This window comes from Thalia democratica, chromosome 3 (assembly GCF_965202585.1).
Source record: "Thalia democratica chromosome 3, ktThaDemo2.hap1.1, whole genome shotgun sequence".
Taxonomy (NCBI): Eukaryota; Metazoa; Chordata; class Thaliacea; order Salpida; family Salpidae; genus Thalia; species Thalia democratica.
In genome coordinates this window covers 95,220,030-95,240,249 of record NC_139167.1, presented here as the reverse complement: position 1 = coordinate 95,240,249, position 20,220 = coordinate 95,220,030, and the positions used below count along the sequence as shown (strand labels likewise).

The 20,220-nt window shown below is 23.8% G+C and overlaps 2 protein-coding genes across 2 annotated transcripts; both read left to right on the top strand.

The window, feature by feature from the left end:
* The first annotated feature begins 12,607 nt into the window (after window positions 1–12,607).
* Window positions 12,608–13,768, top strand: LOC145831751 (oxidoreductase NAD-binding domain-containing protein 1-like). The gene has a single exon (XM_082939076.1). It carries the CDS (start codon window positions 12,631–12,633, stop codon window positions 13,432–13,434), a length of 804 nt encoding a protein of 267 aa, XP_082795202.1. The 5' UTR covers window positions 12,608–12,630; the 3' UTR covers window positions 13,435–13,768.
* A 445-nt stretch (window positions 13,769–14,213) lies between these two features.
* Window positions 14,214–19,778, top strand: LOC145831920 (tafazzin-like). The gene is made up of 4 exons (XM_082939274.1): window positions 14,214–14,490; window positions 14,809–14,978; window positions 16,472–16,600; window positions 19,404–19,778. Exons 1-4 carry the CDS (start codon window positions 14,231–14,233, stop codon window positions 19,625–19,627), a joined length of 783 nt encoding a protein of 260 aa, XP_082795400.1. The 5' UTR covers window positions 14,214–14,230; the 3' UTR covers window positions 19,628–19,778.
* Window positions 19,779–20,220: the final 442 nt, after the last annotated feature.

The window sequence follows — 20,220 nt, the reverse complement described above, 5'->3', positions numbered from 1 at the left end:
AAAAGTAGAAACTTCATTACCTTCACTAAAATAACCATTTTCATTTATTGAATTAATTTCAACTACTTTACCATTTTTTATGTTATCAATATTAATCGCTCTACAACAAAACATTGAAAAAATATTTTTCTTTACAATAGTTGATTCAAAATCAACAACAAAACTATCATTTTGTAATAAATTAGATAGCATTTTCCCAATTTGATTACTTTCAGTTAAATTTTCATCACAATGTTCGTAATAACAATGAAAACTGTTATCATCTTTAAACAAAACAAAATTTTTGTAAGAGTTGTCGAAAATGATTACATTTAGTCGTTTGATGTGCTTTTCTTTATTAAAGGTAACACAATTTTTACAAAGTTCTTTAGGCTGAAATGAACTAGTTTTACCAAAAAAATAATCTTTAATAACATCTATGTTTTTTGTTACGAGTTTATCAATATCATCTCGTCTGTAACTTATGTCTGAAATGTTTAAAAATTCATATTTTTCAGAAAAATGCTCAGTTAAAGAACTAAAATATTGTTTTATAGGCACATTAGTGGCAAAGTAAAAATCACAAAAACCATTATTAAAAGTTGATTTTACGCGTTTTACAGTATCAAAGTCAATATGAGTACACGAACATAATCCAGTCAATACTTCGAACCTACTTTTTACTTTTTTAAGATTTTCTGGAAACGTATAGACCCCATATAAATTTCTATTTTTGAATTTACACAGAGCAACTTTTGTGAAAGTTGGGTCTATCATGAACACGGCTTGGTATTTGCGTTTTTTTGATGTAGACCTATAAGTTAATAAAATATTTAAGTACTAATAGCACTTACCTTAAAAACCTACTTTATTTAACTCTCATTATTTATTAATGCTAATTGTATTGTTAGCTAGCTTGAAATAATTGACCAAAATTCTAAGCCTAAGAACAAAAAAAAACTTACTTTTTAGCAAATTCTTCATAGCTATTTATTCCAAGTTCCGCCAAAAATTCTGAACTTTGCTTGATCATTCCTCGAAAGAATTCATCATTTTTGTTGATTTTTTTCCAAACTAACACTTCTTCATTGTTTAAATACCTAGTAAATTTGTAATTTTTGGTGTTAATCAAGTGTTTTCTCAAATCACTAGCATCTTTTACTTCATGTAAATAATCTTGCATGTATTTCCTCCATAAATATTTATAAGGAGGCTCGTAAGTCTCCTCCATTTATTTTAACTTAAATAATTTGGTTCTGGTAAAATATAGTATACAAGTTATAAGATTATTAAATGTGTTATTCAGTCTACTTTAACAGTTCAATTGATATTTACCTAAACATAGTTTAGTAAAACTATTAATTTTTTAAGTATATAATATACAAGAAAATTGATAAATATTATAGTAGTAGTTTTAAAACGGTAAAGGATATTTATTATTTATTCTTTTTTTTTACCCATTAAGTCATAAAACAACTTTTAAAATTACATTTATTGTTTATAAAACTAAAACTTTAAAAAACTGTTTTTTTTTTGCTATAAAAAAAACTGTTCGAAAATACAATATTGAACTTTAATTATTTTTAGTAAAAACTAATAAGTTCCGTAAAGCTGTATTAATTTTTTATCAATTATTTCACTGCTCTTTTGTCTAACATTTGTGACGAAATATAAAAAAATATAAAGCAGAATAATATATGCTTGTTTTTATTTAGTAGTACATTATATTTTTTTGCATATAACTAACTAGACGCTTGAATTTTAATATACTTCTTATTTCGTCACCCAATTAAATTGGCTAAAGTAAACAAATATTTTTTGTTGTTTAAAACTTTTAAAACTGTATTTCATTATCAATTTCATCTGGCTTAAAAAAACATTTATTTATAGTTATTTTTTTATTATATGTGTTTTTTTCAACAAAATTTAAATATATTATACCACTGATTGTTCTTATTTAACAAATACTTATTGGAAAACACATGTTAAGGAAGATAATAAAAAACATTTATCTTAATATATTCTTACAGTCTATTTCTGTTGAAAATAACTTTTTTAGAGTATTTTGTATTGTGTATAAAAGTTTTTTATTTACCTTTTAACATACAAGCTGCAACGAATCTTTTAAACATTATTTGTTAACAGTTGTCACTAATAAACATTTCTTAAGTAAACAATATAGAAACATCGAAGAAAACTTAATTAGAATTTCAAAAAAGATACTTATTACTTTCTATTATAATTTTCCATACATATATGTATAAAATAAGATTTTTAACGAGTTCTTCAGTGATAGTAGTTAACTTATATACAGCAAGTTTTAATAAAACTAAACACTTATAACGATAACTGAAGTAAATGATATAAACTTATATATTAACACATTCTAAAATCTAACAACAGACATAACTCAAAACTATATGTTTTAAGCACTGTTTTTTTTTTTCGTAAAATTAACTTCTTTAAATTGAATAATTAACTGAGAAGTTTTATTAAACTAAAACTGTTCACTACAATTTGTAAAAGATCTAAATTGTGTACTTACACAACTTAATTGATACATTACTGAAGTCAAAAAATAAAACTTATTAATTATTAATTTTGTTAAGAGCAATTTCAACATTTGAAATATTTGTTTGTAACATCTACCTATACTATTTGTACAACACTGATATAAATTATTTGATTGCTTTACTTGAAATATGACGAAAATCAAATAATATTAATCGAAGCTGCAGTAAAAAAATTTAGATTTTAAATGTTTCTCTTTTTGATTTATTTAACTTTTAAATTTTATTTCATTTTGTAAGTTTTAAGAAATATATTTCTTGATTTGTTAAACTGAACTAATAAAAACTTCTAATAACCCGATTAGTAAAACATAGACTTTGTTCAAAAAGGTTTTATCTTTTCTAAGATTTAATTTGATTTATTCAAGATTTTTTAAGTTCTGACAAAAGTAGATCAAAACTAGATTAAGAAGAGATCTTTTACTTGTTTAAGTATTTTCAGTTCGGCTTGTTCAAATATAAAGTATTTACATGCATTTAAAAGATTACTTGCTAATTTTTTTAATTATTTTTTTTACATCAAATATTCTTGTACAAGTTTTAATTTAAAATTAAAGTTAAAACTCTTAAAAACCCTTAAACAACGAAAATGATTAAGTTCAGAAGTAACTTATTAAACATGACCAAAGTAATGTTTTGCTTCAAATTAATTACATAACTAGCATTGAAGTATTTAATTTAATTACTATTAAAAAGTAATGTTTATAAACATTTAAACTCTCGATTCTTTAGAACTTGTTTTCTTTACCAAACAACACATCAAAACTGTAAAAAGTTTTTGAACGTGAAGTTTTTCATAGGTAAGTTTTATATAAAATTAGTTTAATTGTGATTATTTACACAACTACTCATAAGTTGTTTAAAGCATAATATTTGGTTGTTGATGTAAAGCAAACAAAATTATTTTTTATACGGTTTTACCCGATTTTCTTTTATTGTCAGTTTCTTATAAACTGCTGTACACTGCTCTTAAAAACTTTTATTCTAGTTTATTATAACTATCGTTTTAAATATTTAATATTTTACATATATTTCTTTTAATATAGATATACCTTTTATACTTTTCTAGCAAGGTACATCTTTTAAAAACTTGCAAGTGCTAGTGTAGTAAAAAGGCAAAAAAAAAAAACGAAATTATCAAATTTATTATTTGTTGTATATAAAAATGTTTAAGTTATAAATGTTTATAATATTGTATTCTGATAAGAGTATTTTGTTGATAAAAAAGCTCATCAGACTAGACAATAACAAATAATTATTTTACAAGTATGATGAATCAACTTTTACAATAAAAATAAGCGTTTTTATATTTTAAAACTAAATATTTCAAAAATCACAATTTTTAACTTGTAAACATTGCTGGCTGAAAATGTGTTTTGTAAAATAAACTGAAAGATTAAGTTCTATAAAATTTTCCATAATAATATTTTCTGTTGAGAACGGTAACTTTTCGGGAGTTAAAAGCAAAACTGAATAATAAAATTTAAAAAAATAATGTTTAGAATAGATATAAACACTTTGTTAGTGACTAAATGAAATTCGACGAAGTATAAAAATGTATTTAATTAAAAAATACTACATCTATCTTAACTAAAACAACATTGCATATAAAATATTAATAAACTTGCATTAAAAAAAATTAATGCCTCTTTATATTTAATTTTTAATACAACTATAGTAAAAACAATCGCTTAAAATTTTCAAAAGTTGTTTCAATGCAAAGTTGTCACAAAACTTTAAGTCATTTAAATTTGAAATAAGCAATTAAAAAAATATGATTTATTTAAGATTTAATGAGTAGAAAAGTTAATTTAAGTTTATTACATACCTTTTTAATACCAATTCAAAAAAGGTTAACTAAAAGTTTTGAAATTAAAGAAAAAGTTCTTAATTTACTTTATAAAAGTTAAACTCGTTTAATTTAAAAACTTTTAATACTTTACAGATATTCTTTATAAAAGAATTGCAATAAACAGAAGTAATCTACTAATCAAAAAAAATATATATGTAAAATTTTAAAGACAGTTAATTTATTTAAAAATAATTGTTTATAAAATATAAACTAAATTTTTTAAAGCTTTAAATATTATTTTATATTTAAATATTTTAAGCATTGGTTAAATTTGAAAATTTAAAAAGTGTTTAACATATTTCTAAACGAAATTTAGTTTTGTTTTTAATGCAGCTTTGGTTTTAGTGTTTTACTTTATAACTAAATAGTAATTAAGTTGTTAAGATAACGATGTAGAACCATGAAATCTTAAAATAAGTTAAATAAAACTCAGTACACTTATTTTACATCACTTCTAATAATATTTCTTATGCTTTCAATCTTGTTAAGAACGTCTTTAAAATTTAAATAAACTGTAAATAATACTATTATGAACTTTGGTATTCTTTTGAAGAGATTTTCAATGGTTTTTATGCAACTTTGGTTTTCACACAATTTAGTTTTACAAAGCTTTACTAAACAACAAAAGTTTATGAGATAAAATTCAAATGAGTTAAAAAAAAATATTAATCAAAATCTCTTTTTATATAATAAATAGTTGTACATTAGTTTTATATTTCAAGAAAATTCTTCAAACAAACTTTTTTTCTAAGTTCTGTTGAAAATCTAACTTATATAGGCTATATACCATTTAATAAACTTTTAACATCCTATTGTTTAATCTAGTAACATAACAAGTATTACAATTTTTGTTTTTATTCTATTATTTATCTAGTTCTGAAATTTATTATTGATTAAATGAAATAATATAAAGTTTAAGAATGTTACTAGTTACTGAGGATTACAAAAAAAAAGTTCACTGAAAACTAAAAAACGTAAAAAAAGTTATTAATTAAAAAATAAGTTCTATAATTACAACGAACGTATTAGCTGAGCTTCTATACTTTTTTATGTTTAAATTTTATTTTGTATTTAATTATTAGTTGCGTTAGTAAAACAATTTATGTTGAAGTGAAATAATTTTCGCAGTTTAAATTTCTTTAAGTTTAAATAAGGTGCTAATTAAAAATTTGAATACTATGTTTTACAACTGTTATAAAAAAATTGATCATAAACTGTATTTTGTAAGCTAAAATCTTTAATAGTCATTATATTAAATTATTTAGGTTTTAATACTTCTAAGATTTTAAAGCACTTATCTAGTGAAAAACATTTTATAAATAAACTTAATAAAATATAAGTTTTTCAAACACTTTAAAACTGTATTTCTTTTTAAAACAATTATCTATTATAAAGTCTCAATTTAGCTGAATTGCATTTTCAAATTTCTTCAACTAAAACAAAAAACCTTAAAAACTTTAAACTGTTTTTTTCTAAAATACGTCACTTATAAGAACTGTTGTTATTTAGATTAAAAGTAAAATCTGTTGGAAACAATATATATAAACTCTATTATAAGGTATACGTTGATATCATGAATAAAATAAAACTTAAATTTTAAATACGTACTAGTTTGTTATTGTTTAGTTAAATCTCTATTTTCGGTAGGATTTATAGAACAAGTTAAAACTTTGATAACTTTCATATAAACCTTTTTAATTAACTTTTATGTTTCGAAACATACTATTTTGTTTCTAAGTAAAAATAGATAAGTTTTTTAAATATAAAAAAATATAATCTAAATTTGAAACGTTTTTTTCTTAGCTTGTGATCGAAATACAATTTTTTAAACAAGCAACATTGCTTTTCTGTATTTAATTTAATTTAATTTGTTGTGTTTATCTTAGTTTAATTAATTTTTAGAGTTTTGTGAAACTTTAAAGTCAATACGTGTCAAGCATTCTTTAAAAAAATTCTTTTCCTTTGTCTTTACACTTTTTTCTAACTTAACAATGATCGTTGTAATTTTAACAAAAAATTATACAAATATAAAATTTAGAAACCAAAAATAAAACTTGTACTAATAACATACAATTCAACTTGCTTTTACAAAAAATTCCTATTAAAAATTTCTTTTATAATAAAGTGTTTTTTTAAATTATTGTTTAACTTTTTAACATATTTATATACTAAAACTATGATTATTTTTAATGTTTAAATGAAGTTTTACAGCGAAGTATAAGCATTTTATGAATATTAATTTGAATAAACCATGTGGTACTAATTTAAACTATTTTTATTTAAACTAATTAAAAAAATATAAAAAATTTTTTTAGAGCCCTTTTACTTATTTTAAGTTTAATAAAAAAATTGTATAAGTAATTAAAAAAAAGTATTTAAATAATCGGTATACATGGATAACAATTTTTTAAATAATTTTAGCTCATTATTAGTAATAACGTCAAATTTATTAACTGACTCGTTTTGAGTATTAAAACTTTTTTTAGAAAACAAATCTTTCTAAAAAGCTTACTTCTTTTAAGTGAATATTTTGTTTCAATTTATTTACAAAATAAATAAAAGTAAGAGTTAAACTTAATTTATCGATTTTACAATTGAAAAATAATAACCTACACGCATACAATAACTTAGTTAATTCTCTGCTGAAGTTGAACAACAAAATTTGTTAAACATTAGTGTGGTATTTGTGGGTATTTTTTTATTAGCATTACTTTATTGTCCAACTTTTTTTGATAAATTTACTACTAAGTTTTAATTTTCTTGCTTTATTTCTTTTAAACAATTGATTATAAATTTGATTTTTAATTTAAAATATTACATAAACCATATTCCATTAATGTATACTAGTCTAGATAGGATGACGTTTTAGGTAAATATCTAAAATAGCTGTTTTTTGCTTATTCATTTGCTAAGTTATAGTTTTGAAATACAATAAAGTTTATAATTTTTTATAAACTTCATCATATATACACAGTATATTTGAATATGAAATCCCTTATATAAGAAATATGAGGAGTTTCATGTCTAAATAATGATAATTTTAGTAAAATGTACATTGGTAATGTGACCCATGTCTTACAAAAAACAGTTTAGATAAAAAAAAAGAGTTAAACTTTTAGAATAGTCATAATTAAGTGTATAAATATAAATAAATTAAAATGTATAAATAAAATAATTTTTTTGCTACAGTTACCGTTAGAAAATTGAAGGATTTTGAAATTTACATTCGAAAATATTACTATATATTATTAAAATATTAGAAAATTGAATTGAAGAGCTACAACCCTTGAGAACACAGCAAACTTAAAATACTAAAAAAAAAAAAGAATTGTTTATTTTGGCTAAAACGTCCGTTAGAGTGAAAATTCCAAAAGAAAAAATTCTTCTATGGGGCCCCACTTAAAAATTCAAAACCAAATCCAATGTATTTTTTCTTTAAATTAAAGGCAAATGAGCGTTCTCTAGAAAAAAAAATCTTAGTTAGCTTTAAAGATAAATAATATAATTGTATCTTAAGTTTGGACATTTTTTAAAAATCGCAAAAATTCTAATCGAGCTAAGTTAATGCTCGTAAATTAGGGTTTGCAAATTATAAGGCATTAAATAGTATATGTAAGTCATCCGTTTGTTAACGACATGAAACATTCAAAATATTATCGTCAATCGTTTAATAATAATTTTTTTTTGCAAAACAGGGTTTCAATTTTTCTTTTAAAACAAATAGCTTATGAGTCCAAGTAAAGTTTCCTAATTTGTTTTAGGAGCTGTTGACGCTCGCTATTCTTGTGCAGTTTAATTTTGTTCGTGTTTTAACAGATTTTTTTAATTACCTTCGTTTTAACAACAAGCTTTTCTAATATACAAAGAAAGTGCAATTAAATTAACACAAACTACAAGGTTTTTTTTTTCTATAAAAAAATTAAATTTAGTTAGTTACTGAATTTTTTTTTGTTATATTAACAAAATGATAATGTTCGTAATTTTTTTATGCCACCAAAACCTAGTAGTAAATAAAATATTTAATAATCACAATATAATTTAAAAAAGCTCTTTACTTTTAAGTAAATTCAGCAATTGTTTTTAGTTAAGATAAAAAACTATAGTATTAAAAAGATGAAAAGAATTAAAAAATAAATTTAGAGTTTTCTTGTAGTTTTAGATAAGGCAATATATTTAAAAAGTTAAATATTAACTATTCTTCTGGTCAATTAACGTGTCCTTGTTTTAGATTAAAATTATCATAGTCTAACTTCATTTTTATAAAACTTATATATTTTAATCAGTCAAAAGAAGTATTACTTAAATCATGCATCAGTTACTATTACTAATGCGAAAGAATTAAACAGAAAATCATTATTCGACATTTTATTTAATTCAGTGTTTGATAAAGTTTTTATTTGAATAAAAAAACTCGCGAAATATAAAAAGTATTGTTTGAATTTTTTTTATCATTAGCAAAAGGCTTATCAAAAATAAAGTTTTCATAAGTTTGAAGAGTTGTTTAAAAATGATGCTATGATTAATTGTTATAGCTGGATAAAATTGTCATATTTTTCTTTTTTAGTTGTTTAAGTTCCTACTAATCGTTTCCAATGAAAAAATAAAAAAATAAAATTAGTTAAACACTATTTGCATAATATTGATTGTTGTAAAAGTAGCATAAAAAAATATATTTGTTTAAGTTGGTAATAGGGCGAAATTGTAAAATATGGTTATTTTTATGAATACCAACAAAACAGGGAATTGCCAAGATTGGAAATAGTAGTGTAGAATAGTAAATTAAATAATTGCAAACAGAATAACAAATAATAACAACTTAAATTGATTATGCTACTCATATGCATTTAGATTTATGTTATTGTATACAACTGCAATCGTTTTCAACTCTATATGAAAAGTTCACTTTTAATTTATCAAACTGATAATGTGTATAATGAGTTTTAATTCCAAAAAGAATCAAATTAGCTTGCAAGCTGGATCAAGGCCACCAAAAATATATATTAAGCCCATGACATATATTTTTAACTTAAATACATTAATTTTTTACAAAAAGCAAAAAAGTATTTTAGTGTATTTCTGATTGAAGAGAGTTTTGTTAAAAAAAAAACTTTTTAACCACTTTTTTTTTAACAATGTCTTGGTTTAAATTTTTCTACTTGGTAATTATAAAAGTTAGGACTTCATAACAAGAATTTTTTTTTTAGGTTAATAGCTAATTTTTTTCTAAAACATCATGTAGTTATGTATAATGTAATTATGAATAATTTAAAAAGAACTAATATTAACCTTTATTTACATTATCTGAAGTTCAAGTCAATCTGTTCAGTATTTATTTATAACACTCTAATTTTTCAAAACTAAACTTAAGCATAACCCTTAAGTTTTATTAAGAAGTTTATACATTTTTATAGAAAATAGTTCAGGGTTGCTACTCGGTCAGGAAATCAGGAAACGTCAGGAAAAATTAAAAAAAAAACGACAAAAGTCAGGAATAAATGGGGGGTTTTGAAAAAAGTCAGGAAAAGTCAGGAAGTTTGATAAAATTAAAATAAAAAAACAGGTTTTGTCAGTTTAAGTTTACAAAATTCCTTGTTTTCCAAAACCTTCAAATGGTTAAAATTAATTAAAAGTCCTTTAAAGTCTGAAAAAATTCCAAAATTTTCCTTTAAATTTACAAAAATATTTTATTTTATTTTCAACGCCTTCACCTGGTATAATTTAGTAAAATATCATTTATAAAACTGCAAACATCTCTATTAGCATACTGAACGAGTACCGTACTTGAACAAGCAGATTTTGTAAGCTTTTTAGTATTGATGATCTGTAGCAAGGACACTGATATAACTGATATATACACAAAAGTTTATCTAGCATAATTTTAGAATCAAAGTGTTTTTTGTTCAAATAATTCAGTTCTTTACAACTAAGCAGTTAGTTTAGTATTTTATGTAACAAGTTAATGTGTATACTTTACCTCTTTATAATTTTTCAAAGTTGTTAAAATTTATAAGTTAAGTTATAATAGAGGTATATGCCAAGATTAAATTTACTTATTGTTTGTATTTTTTGTAGAGTAACTTAAGTTTTTAAAGTAAATAAGAGTATATTTATTTGTTACAAATTTTATACTAAATGATAAGAGGAAATATTTAATACAACAGATATATAGTTTACTTTTTTATGTCTTTTTTTACAGTTAATTAAGTATATTCTTTTTTAATAGATTAAATAGTTCGGTTAGTATTTTATTAAACTAAGTGAACAATTTATATAATTAAAACTGATTTTAAAAAGTCAGGAAAATTTTGGTAAAAAGTCAGGAAAAGTCAGGAAATTTTTCTCAGCTTGGTCAGTGGCAACCATGATAATTTTAAAATGGGCTCTTACTTTATTTTTCATTAAACGGTAGTGCATGAAATAAATCATTTACATACATTTTTTATAATAAGAGCTTACAATTTTTTATTATATTTTTATAAGCTATGTAAACAAAAAAATTGGGTAATTTCCTAGGATGATGTTGCATCAATATTAAACTGAAAAAAGGTTATATTTATGTCTTTTTAAACTAAATTTTTAGGCTAAAAATATATATTTTACAAATACATAAATAAAATTTAACATGTTTATCATTAAATAATAAAACTTTATTTTTTAATCTCTTTTATTTGACAATGTAAAGTGATTATATCAATACAATAAATTATATTGATTATGGTATGGTAAAATAAAGTTGATTAAATATTTTAGTTTATCATAAATAAATTTAATTCTTAGTATGTATTTATATAGCTTGTTTAAAACAAAATATATTTAAATATTAAACATATTAGGCTTAAACCATTGATTTTTAGCCTACAATTATGGTTAAAAAAGACATCAAATATAATATATTTTCAGTTTGATATCGGTGTGACATCATCCTAGGTTACTACCAAAAATTGCTGGTAAATCTCACTAAATAAAAAAGAGCTACCTACCAATTTATTAAAATGTGTATTACTTCATTAAAGTTAAATTACAAAACAATCAATACAGATGTTTCTTTTGTTGTCTAAACTTAATATTTTTTAGTAGTAGAAAATCATCAGTCTAATCTTCTCTCTACCTTTTTTGAATGTAAACCAAGTAAGTTACATCAAATGTATTTCTACCTGCCTCTTTATAAAATTACATTAAACTAACCAAAATAAAAGCTATCTATTTTAATTGAAAAAAAGTCTATGCACTTGTATAACAAAATTGCAACAAGTCTTAGTTTTTATAATTTAATTAAAACCTATTTATCCAAATAATGCTGTATAAATTTAGTATTTGTAAGTTGAATAAGCACAAATATGATACGTTATGTTCACTTACACATTCAGAAAATAAAGTGATAATTCACATGCTCTACTAAAAAAACTCTTTTTTCAGTTTGCTAAAGTGTGTAAGTAACTTCTTTGATTTAAATATTTTAGTAAAACAGATAATATTATTATCAAAAAGTTTTAAATATTAACTCTTATTCTTTATTCACTCACTTAGAATGTTTTAGTTTTTTTTTAAGTTAGAAGAGCAACTTGAAAAAAAAATTTCAGTAGATCAGTGATTAGGTGAAGATGAGGTAAGTTAATTATCAAGTATAGCCACTGAAGTATGAAGAAGCAACTTGAATAAATTTATAAGATTAAGTAGATAAGTGATTAAGTGAATATAAGGTAAGTTAACCAACATTGCAAACTAAGAAGTTTAGCTACTGAATTATGAAGAAGTTTTAAATTCCATGCAGCTTGATGGCATAGGGGCCCTAATAACTCTCTGTGTTGAATGCCAAAAGATTGAAACCCAGTTGTCTACACAAACAGGAAACAGAATTAAGCAGGAAGAATGTGTGAAAAATTTAAAACTTAGCTTTCAAAGTAAAAAAACAGAGTTGTTGGTTTTTTGGCTTAGCATTTATTTTCATATGTTTTCACAGTTTTTGCAATAAAATTAAACATTTTAAATTTATTTAATACTAGTCTATTTGAATAATAATACTTGTTTATTTTAGTTGAAAGAAACATTAGAATAATGTATATATAGTATTTAAGTCTAATAGATTTATTTCATTTATCATAGTAAACAATTGATCAAAAAACTAGATAATTATTTTTATGTATAAAAAACAGACTGTTTTTAAGAAGAAACATATTTAATTAAACAAATAAAAATTTTTAGACAATCATATAAATAACAAACACCTAAATGACTACCAGTTTGAGAGTTTTAAGGCCACTGAAGGTCATTGACGTCAAGTCTCTCTCTCCCACTGTGAAGAAAATAACTTTCCGGCCCACAAACAAAAACCACCATGATGACTTGGCCTTCAAAGCGGGTCAATGGGTTGACATGAAAATCCCGCTTGTTGCAACAATCGGAGGTTTTAGCATCTGCAACTCACCCGAGGACTACAGAAGGAACAACAGGTTGGTGTTGGCGATCAAGACGAGCAACCACCCTCCTGCATTGTGGTGTAACACAGTGTGCAAGGTTGGAGATGAAGTTGACATGAGAGTTGGTGGTGATTGCTGTTACGAGCAACCAGAAAACCCAGAAGACTGCAGACCCATGTTGCTGGTTGGAGGTGGGATTGGTATAAACCCACTACTGTCAATGTTCATGCACAGAAAAGATTCAAAGTACCAAAACATGGCAATAAAAAACCCAACCATGACCCACCTTGTTTTGTCTTCTAGGACCAGAGAAGAACTGCTGTTTGAAAAAGAAATCAGATCAGTTTGTGAATCAGACCCCTCCTTCAGTTGTGACTTTCATATCACTCAAGAAGTAACCAAACAAGTTTTTGATAACTCAAAACCTAACATTAGGTATAAAACAAGAAGGGTAGGAACTCAAGATTTTGTGGAAGCCATTGGAAGAATTGGTGTGGATGGAATGCAACCAGACGCATACGTTTGCGGTCCGCCACAATTTAATGAGTGGGTTGCAAGTGAACTGGTTAGAGCTGGTTTGGACAAGAAAAGGGTACACTATGAGAAGTGGTGGTAAAATAATTATGATTGTTTTCTGATTATGATGGCATACACTAGCTGTGAACAACTTAAATAAGTTTCATAATAGGCAGTTTGATCATACGCGTTTTTTTTTGTATTATAATGATTAGGTTTTTGTTCAAGTAAAAATGTCTTTAAAGCTTTTATGTTAATATACTTGACTAGAATAGTTTCCTACAATCATTTATATCTTTGTTAAATAAAACTATGCATATTTTTTTTTAAACACACAATTTTGAAAGTAGCTTAATGTACTAAGAAAAAAACTGGTTAATGATCTATAGATTAAAAAAATAAAGTTTTACAACAAAAGTTATGTATAATCTAACATTTCGTTACACCTTCACATGTTAATTTTTTATGCATATTTAATGGTGTTTTTTGCATATTTTTTAACTAATATTTTAATACTTTTTTGCAAAATATATTATTTTAAACAAAATACATTATTAAGTTTATGAGTAAAAACAATAGTACTGTGCTAGTAAATATTCAATGTAATGTTATTAAAGTTTACTTATAAACTACAATTATCCTTTTATCTATAGTTTATAGAGCAGTTTTGCCTTTTTAGATATTTTTCAACTCTTGTATTTATATATTTTTTATAGTTTTTTAGAAAAATACTGTATAGATTATGTTATTCAATTTATAAGAACAAATTATTGTGCGGGTAAATTTATTTAAGTAATATTCAATTTATTTGTATCACAATTGTATTCCTACTATACATTAGTTGTTAAAACTATTATCAAAAATTTATAGAGCAATTTATTAAAACAAACATCCACATGTGCGATAAAAAAGACGAAGTTCCATGGCCGTTCTACAAGGAACCGGTGCCGCTTTGGTGGAGAGTGGCCAGCACGATTGAGATGAACATTGTCGGTTCTTTGTGCAAGTTCTGGTGCAAGTTCCTCACCAGAACCAAAGTGTACCACCCGGAGAGACTGACAAAACTGATTGAGGAAAACGACAGGCCCATCATCACCGTGGCCAACCACCACTCGAACGTCGACGACCCTCTCATATTTGGAATGCTCGGTTACAGGTATCTTTTACAGTTACAAGTATTTGTTATGATAATTTATGTACAAAAGTGTTATTATGTAGGTAAGACTAACATTGTAGAAGTGTAAGTTTTAAATGTTTGTTAAAATGAACATTTTTGAACTTTGTTATTCTAATAACTTAATTTCTTTTAGTTAAAAAATTCAGCACATTTTTTATTTCAAGGTAAGTTAAATATTACTTTGCTACATACCAATTAATTAATGCTTAGCTACTTAGTTTTAAAAAATCTATAAAATCAATGAATCCATCAACAAAGTGACATACAAGTTTTTCCATGTATCAAACGAAATCACAGACACATCAATGCTTCTAATATGAGGTGGTGTTTAGGTGCAAGCGATGTTCTCTTCACCAACAAGAGGCATTCCATATTCTTTGCATTGGGGCAAGTCATTCCAATCGACAGAAAAGCAACCAGGGATCAGATTGGAATGCAGTTTGCTTTGCAAAAACTAAACAACAATGGTTGGTACTTTTTGTTGTGTTTAGTGCATGGAAAACATTGTATAGTGTGCTAATATTAAGTTTAATTGCTAATCAGTTATTAAGTATTTTTAATTTACACCTCTTTTATTTTATATTTTTCTAAAACTGATATTTTTGTATGTCATTAACTTCTTACTTAATTTTAAAATATTCTAATTTTTTTTATAGGAAACTCCTCTCCATTACAAGTTCAAATAAAATTTAGTTATTCATGTTTTGATACCATGTAAAATGTGAATATTTTTAGCTCTAGCATACAAAAAAAAGTTTTGTTATGTAAAAAGTAGTTGTTTTGGTATAAGATAAATTGATTCTAGTTTGGGTTTTTTGTGCTTGAAAAGTTTTCAAATACATTTTTGTTAAAACTTTTATGGTCAGTTACTTTGATTTAAAAACTGTTGCCCTATACTTGAAAACAATAGACTTTCAGTTTAGTAAAACTAAATTATAATTTACCTCTTTATAAAACTGTAACAACAGAATAAGAAAATAAGTAGAATGGTTCATTTATTTTCAAAATATATTTGTGTTAATAATAAAAAAATTGTCTAAAAATACATACAAACAGAGCGTAACATAGTAATTTTATATAAAAGAATAAAAACTATATAAGCAAAAAAATTTAAAGGATTGGTGTCACAAAATTTAAAAAAATAATAAGGAATATTATTTAAAATCTAATCAAGTTTGTATCAACAAAATAAAATTGTAAAATAAAAATGATACATCATATACACATGCATTTGACATCCTTATTGAAATTATAAGCTCGAATAAATGATAAAAAGAATAAAAAAAAGGTTGGGTCCACATACATAATATACTAATTTAAACTTTTAACTATAATAATTTAAAATTTAGGATAGCTTTACGTAAATATACTAATTTTTATGATAGAACTTGTATACCAATTAAAAAGCAAATAAATAAATAAACATTAAGAAAAATTTAGGTTGGCTTCACATATTTCCAGATTTTAGAGTTGATTTGAAGTTAATTTTAATAATTCAAGATGTTAAAATATTTTTATTTATATTTTAATAAAAAATTAATTTAAACAAAAATATTATTAAACTTGTAAAATAAAAACAAAACATAATATACTTATGCATTTAAATTCTAATTGAAATAATAAGCTACAATGAAAACAAAAGGAATAACATATATAGGTTGGGTTCACATACTTTCAGAAGGAAGAGTTGATTTGATGTTAATTTTGATAGTTTTAGATTTATTATACTATAATAAAAAGTTAAAAAGTAATAAGGTTGGGTTTACTTAATTCCAGAAGGTAGAGTTGATTTCAAGTTAATTTTAGTAATTTTAAATGTACAATATTATTATCATTATTTAATAAAATGTTTACTTGAATAATAACATGCCTTTCCCAAAGGTAGAGTTGATTTTAATATATTTAAATTTTAAATTGTTATGTATTACAATAATATTAAAATTTAAATTAAAATATTCAGGATGGGTTCACATCTTTCCAGAAGGAAAAGTCGATTTGAAGTTGGAAAGTTTGAAATGGAAGACGGGAGTGGGAAACTTGATTGAGAAATGTGACAGAGTTCCGATTGTCGTTCCAATCTACCATCTAGGTGTGTTATATTAATAAGTTTTAAAATTTTAAGTATTTAAATACCATTTAAGAGAGATACACATTGTAAATTTATAAACTATGATATAGTATATTAATAACTTAATTATAGCATAGATTTATATATAAAAATTACTTGTGACGACATTTTGACTTTTTATTAGTTAGGTGTGTTATATTAATAAATTTTTGGTAATCATAATAATAAACACATCATTTCTATGCTATGTGTGTCTTATAAGTACTAAAATTTTTTATTAAAACTTACAATTTTAAGTAAATTTGATTGAAAATGTGATGAAATTCCTATTTTAGTTTCAATCTGTAATTAGGTGTGTAAAGTTGTTTTTTACATAATATCAAGGTTGCCAAAAAACCTGAAATCTTGGAAAAACCTGGAATTTGAGAGTTTAGGCTAAAGATATAAATTGGAATTAAAGAAATTTTTAACTACAATCATTAATTATACCTGGAACTTTAAACAATTTTTATATTTTAAGTAGTAAAATTTCGATGTGACACAAAAAATCTATCAAATAAATAAAAATTTCTGTCTTCATCAAGAATTTTTTATGCATGAATACATCTAAAGAAGCTTTAATATATCTTTTCTATGTTTTTTTACTATTTAACATAGTTTTTTTACTTTAAGCTTAATTTTAAACAAAAAAAAAACTTAAAACGTGTAATGTAAAAACCTTGAGATAGTTTCCCAAAAGCATTTGGCAACCCAGTAATACTCATTTTCTACATTTGAATATGACAAAGTTCATATCGTCCTTCTAATTTACTATTTATATAGATATATTAAGATGTTTTGCATAATACTTGTTCACCTCATTGAAATTAAATAAAGTTCCAACTGTTGTACCAATATATAATAAATTGAGTTAGTTTTTAGCAAGGAAAAACCTTTTTATACACATTATGTTAAGTTACATACTAAAGTTGTAATTAAGGTCATAGGGAGGGTAACACACTTTTTTTTCACAAAAATTAACTTTAGCTTTTATATGAAAGCTTTAAATACAAACTACAAGCCAGTTTTTTATAGAATTCAAAAATATCATTTACCTTTTGAGATATTTTATTTTTTGTAAAAAGTTTCCAATCCAAACGTATGGACCGCAAATTTTTTGGGATCAATTCTCTTTGAAATTTTAAAATTTACATTCATTTTTTAAGTAATCTTCTTCAAATTTTCAGGAAATGTTCCTTATATTAAAAGAAAAAAGTTTTGCTTGTGAATTTTAATAAATTAAAAAATGAAAATTTTATCACAAAAAAAAAAAAAAAAAAATTTTTTTTTAGACATATTTTTACAAATTTTTTTTTAATTTTAAAGTACCAGTTTTTTGTTATTGTATAAAGATTAAACTGTGAAAGTTTTAAGAAGATTGCTTGAAAATATAGGAGGAGATAGATTTAAAACAAGATAGTCTTTTTTCACAGTTTTAGTTTTCCCTTCTCATAGGGAACCTATTATGCGGCACGACTTTTACTGGTCATATCTCAAAAACTAATTTGAATTTTTTTAAATGGTAAAAATATCTTGAATCTTTGAAAAAAACTCTATAAAATAAGATCAGCTTGTAAAAAACATGGTAAACCCCCCTATGACCTTAATAAAGTGTAATAAAGATTTTTTTTTGAAAGGCTTTCTTAATATACATATTACTTAAATTTACATAGTTAAGTTTTATGTATACTAATTGTTAGTTTATACACAACAAGTATTTATTTTATATGAATGCATTATATTATGTTGAATGATAGGCCACCATTTATATTACACTAAGTTACTTGATTAGTTTATATATTTCATAATGAATGGTTAAGAAAATTATCATGTTTTAAAATAATGTATTCACAATAATTATAAAAAAATATAATAAAACTTATTTTTATAGAAATGCATGATATAATGTTTAGTGAGAAGCCTCATTTCTTTTGCATAATGATAAGTCACTTAGTTTGTTATTAAATATGCTTTTATGTATAGTTATTAATGAAGTATATATCCAGAATATTAGTTTTTAAAATTAAAACTTAAATAAACTTATTGTTATAGGTATGACATTTTGTTTATTTAGAGGCCCCCCTAACATTTATATTAAACTAAGTTACCCAATTTTTTTAGGGAATGGGTCTAAATTGCACAAACACAAAATTGTACGAGAAGACTAAATTGCACAAAGATACTTATGCATTAAGTCAAATTTGGACAAGGGCACAAATTGCACAAAGATGATTTTGCACGGGTCAACTTTGTACGAGTTACATTTTTGCACAAGAGTAAAAAAATTACAGACAAAATAAAAAAAAAACAGAAAAAAAACTAAAAAATTATTTAAGAAAAAAAAGTTACTGACCGAGGGTAAGTGTTAGAGATAACAGTGATGTAAAAAAAGATAAAAAAATAACTAATAAAAACTATCATAAAAAAAAATTATATAAAAAAAAAAGAAAGCTACCAACCGATGGTAAGGGTTAGGGGTAACGGTGATAATAAAAAAAAAGTAAATTTAAAAATATAATAGTAATTAAGGAAAAAAAAAAAATTTAACCTGTGCAAAATTGTCTCTATGCAATATTTTTTGCTCATGCAAAAATGGCCCTCTGTGTAACTTTATCCCCTCGTGCAAAAGTGTCTTTGTGCACCCGAGGAATTTTATCCCCTCGTGCATGCTACCCATTTTTTTAATATCCTATCTGTCAGTTATAATCATTACTAATATATTATATTATTGTGTGCAATATATTTTAAAGCTTTTCTTTTTCTAAAAATTCATTTATTTATATAGGTATGCACGACATTATGTTCAGTGAAAGGCCCCCTTACTACCTGAAACCTTTCAAAAGCCTGACGGTTGTAGTCGGTGAGGCGATCGATTTCACCGAATACTTGGACGAACTGCATAAAGAAAACAGAAGCAGTGAAGAGATACAGAAACTATTGACCGAGAAACTGCGTGAAGCCGTGGAGAAATTGAAGTTGGAAGCTGAAGTCATGAAAATAACTGATTAGTTAAAAAACAATAAGAATATTTAATATGAAGTCTAAAGTTTAAAATTCTTTTAAATTTTTTATTCTATGGCTGATAAAACTATTATAATTTTATAATATGTTACATACGTAAAGTATAGTTTATATAGACAGACATAAAAAAATTATCAATTGAGACTAATGACACTAATGGTTAAACAATAAGAATATTTAATATAAAGTCTAAAGTTTAGAGTTTAAATTTCTATGTATTTTATGGCTAATAAAAGCTAATGTAGTTTTATTATGTATCATATACATAAAGTAAGATTTATGTGAATATACATAAATAATGACAACTAGTACAAAATACATTAACAATTGATTTTTGTCATTTAAAGAAGCTGAAAAGTACTATTAAAATGATGACAAATACTGCTGTTTTTAGGTATTGCAATTTCGTTATTATTTGCACAACTTGTGTTTTGATAAAATCATAAAACAGTAGCTTACATGATTTATTTATGCAGTTTTTTTGTAAGCATTTGTGTAAGTTTTTGTAAACAATCTTTGTAAACACTTTTGACAAATTTTTAAGTTTGTGAATTTACAATTAGCCATAACTTGTCATTTTC